General features: G+C 49.3%; 1 protein-coding gene across 1 annotated transcript in view; it reads left to right on the top strand.

Annotated features, from left to right (window-relative positions):
• The window catches only part of LOC107574442 (cadherin EGF LAG seven-pass G-type receptor 2-like), a 52,641-nt gene that overhangs the window by 36,877 nt on the left and 15,107 nt on the right, over positions 1-657 (top strand). Inside the window, exons 12-13 of the mRNA XM_016260880.1 lie at positions 89-263; positions 421-602. Of these exons, the coding sequence (XP_016116366.1) occupies positions 89-263; positions 421-602 (357 nt within the window). The remainder of the gene's footprint in view (positions 1-88; positions 264-420; positions 603-657) is intronic.

Below are 657 nucleotides of genomic sequence, written 5' to 3' on the forward strand. Positions count from 1 at the left end.
AACACACACACACACACACACGCACACACACACTCTCACTAACACACACACACACACACACATCATCATCACATGTGGCTGTCTGCAGGGTTTGCGTCTGGGTGACTCCGCCTCGGTTCCCGTGTTTCCCAGCATGCACCAGGCTGATGTGGTGAACGTGGAGTCGGGCTGCAGTCTGCCGAACCCCTGCGGGTCGAACCCGTGTCCGGCTCACAGCGACTGCAGCGACGACTGGGACACACATTCCTGCAGATGCCACAGCGGTCAGTCCGGTTCCACCGCTTATTCACTTCTATCATTCGTTTTTGTTTTTATATTTTCTATTTTGATTTAAATTGTAGTTAGTTGCATTATTTAATTTAATTTAAATATTTATTTAGCATATTGTTGTGTTTGTGTATTGTTTACACATGACAACAGGTTACTACGGCAACAACTGCAGTGACGCCTGCGCTCTGAACCCCTGCGAGCACCAATCAGCATGCAGCAGGAAGTCAAGCTCCGCCCACGGATACACGTGTAACTGTCCCAGCAGCTACTTCGGCCAGTACTGCGAGAAAAAGTACGAGTGTTTCCTGACGTGTGCAGAGATTCACGGCGCTGTGATGACGTGTGTGCTAACATATGTGTGTGTGTGTGTGTGTGTGTGTGTGTGTG

The sequence above is a fragment of the Sinocyclocheilus grahami genome, unplaced genomic scaffold (assembly GCF_001515645.1).
Source record: "Sinocyclocheilus grahami isolate Dianchi unplaced genomic scaffold, SAMN03320097.WGS_v1.1 scaffold2229.1, whole genome shotgun sequence".
NCBI lineage: Eukaryota > Metazoa > Chordata > Actinopteri > Cypriniformes > Cyprinidae > Sinocyclocheilus > Sinocyclocheilus grahami.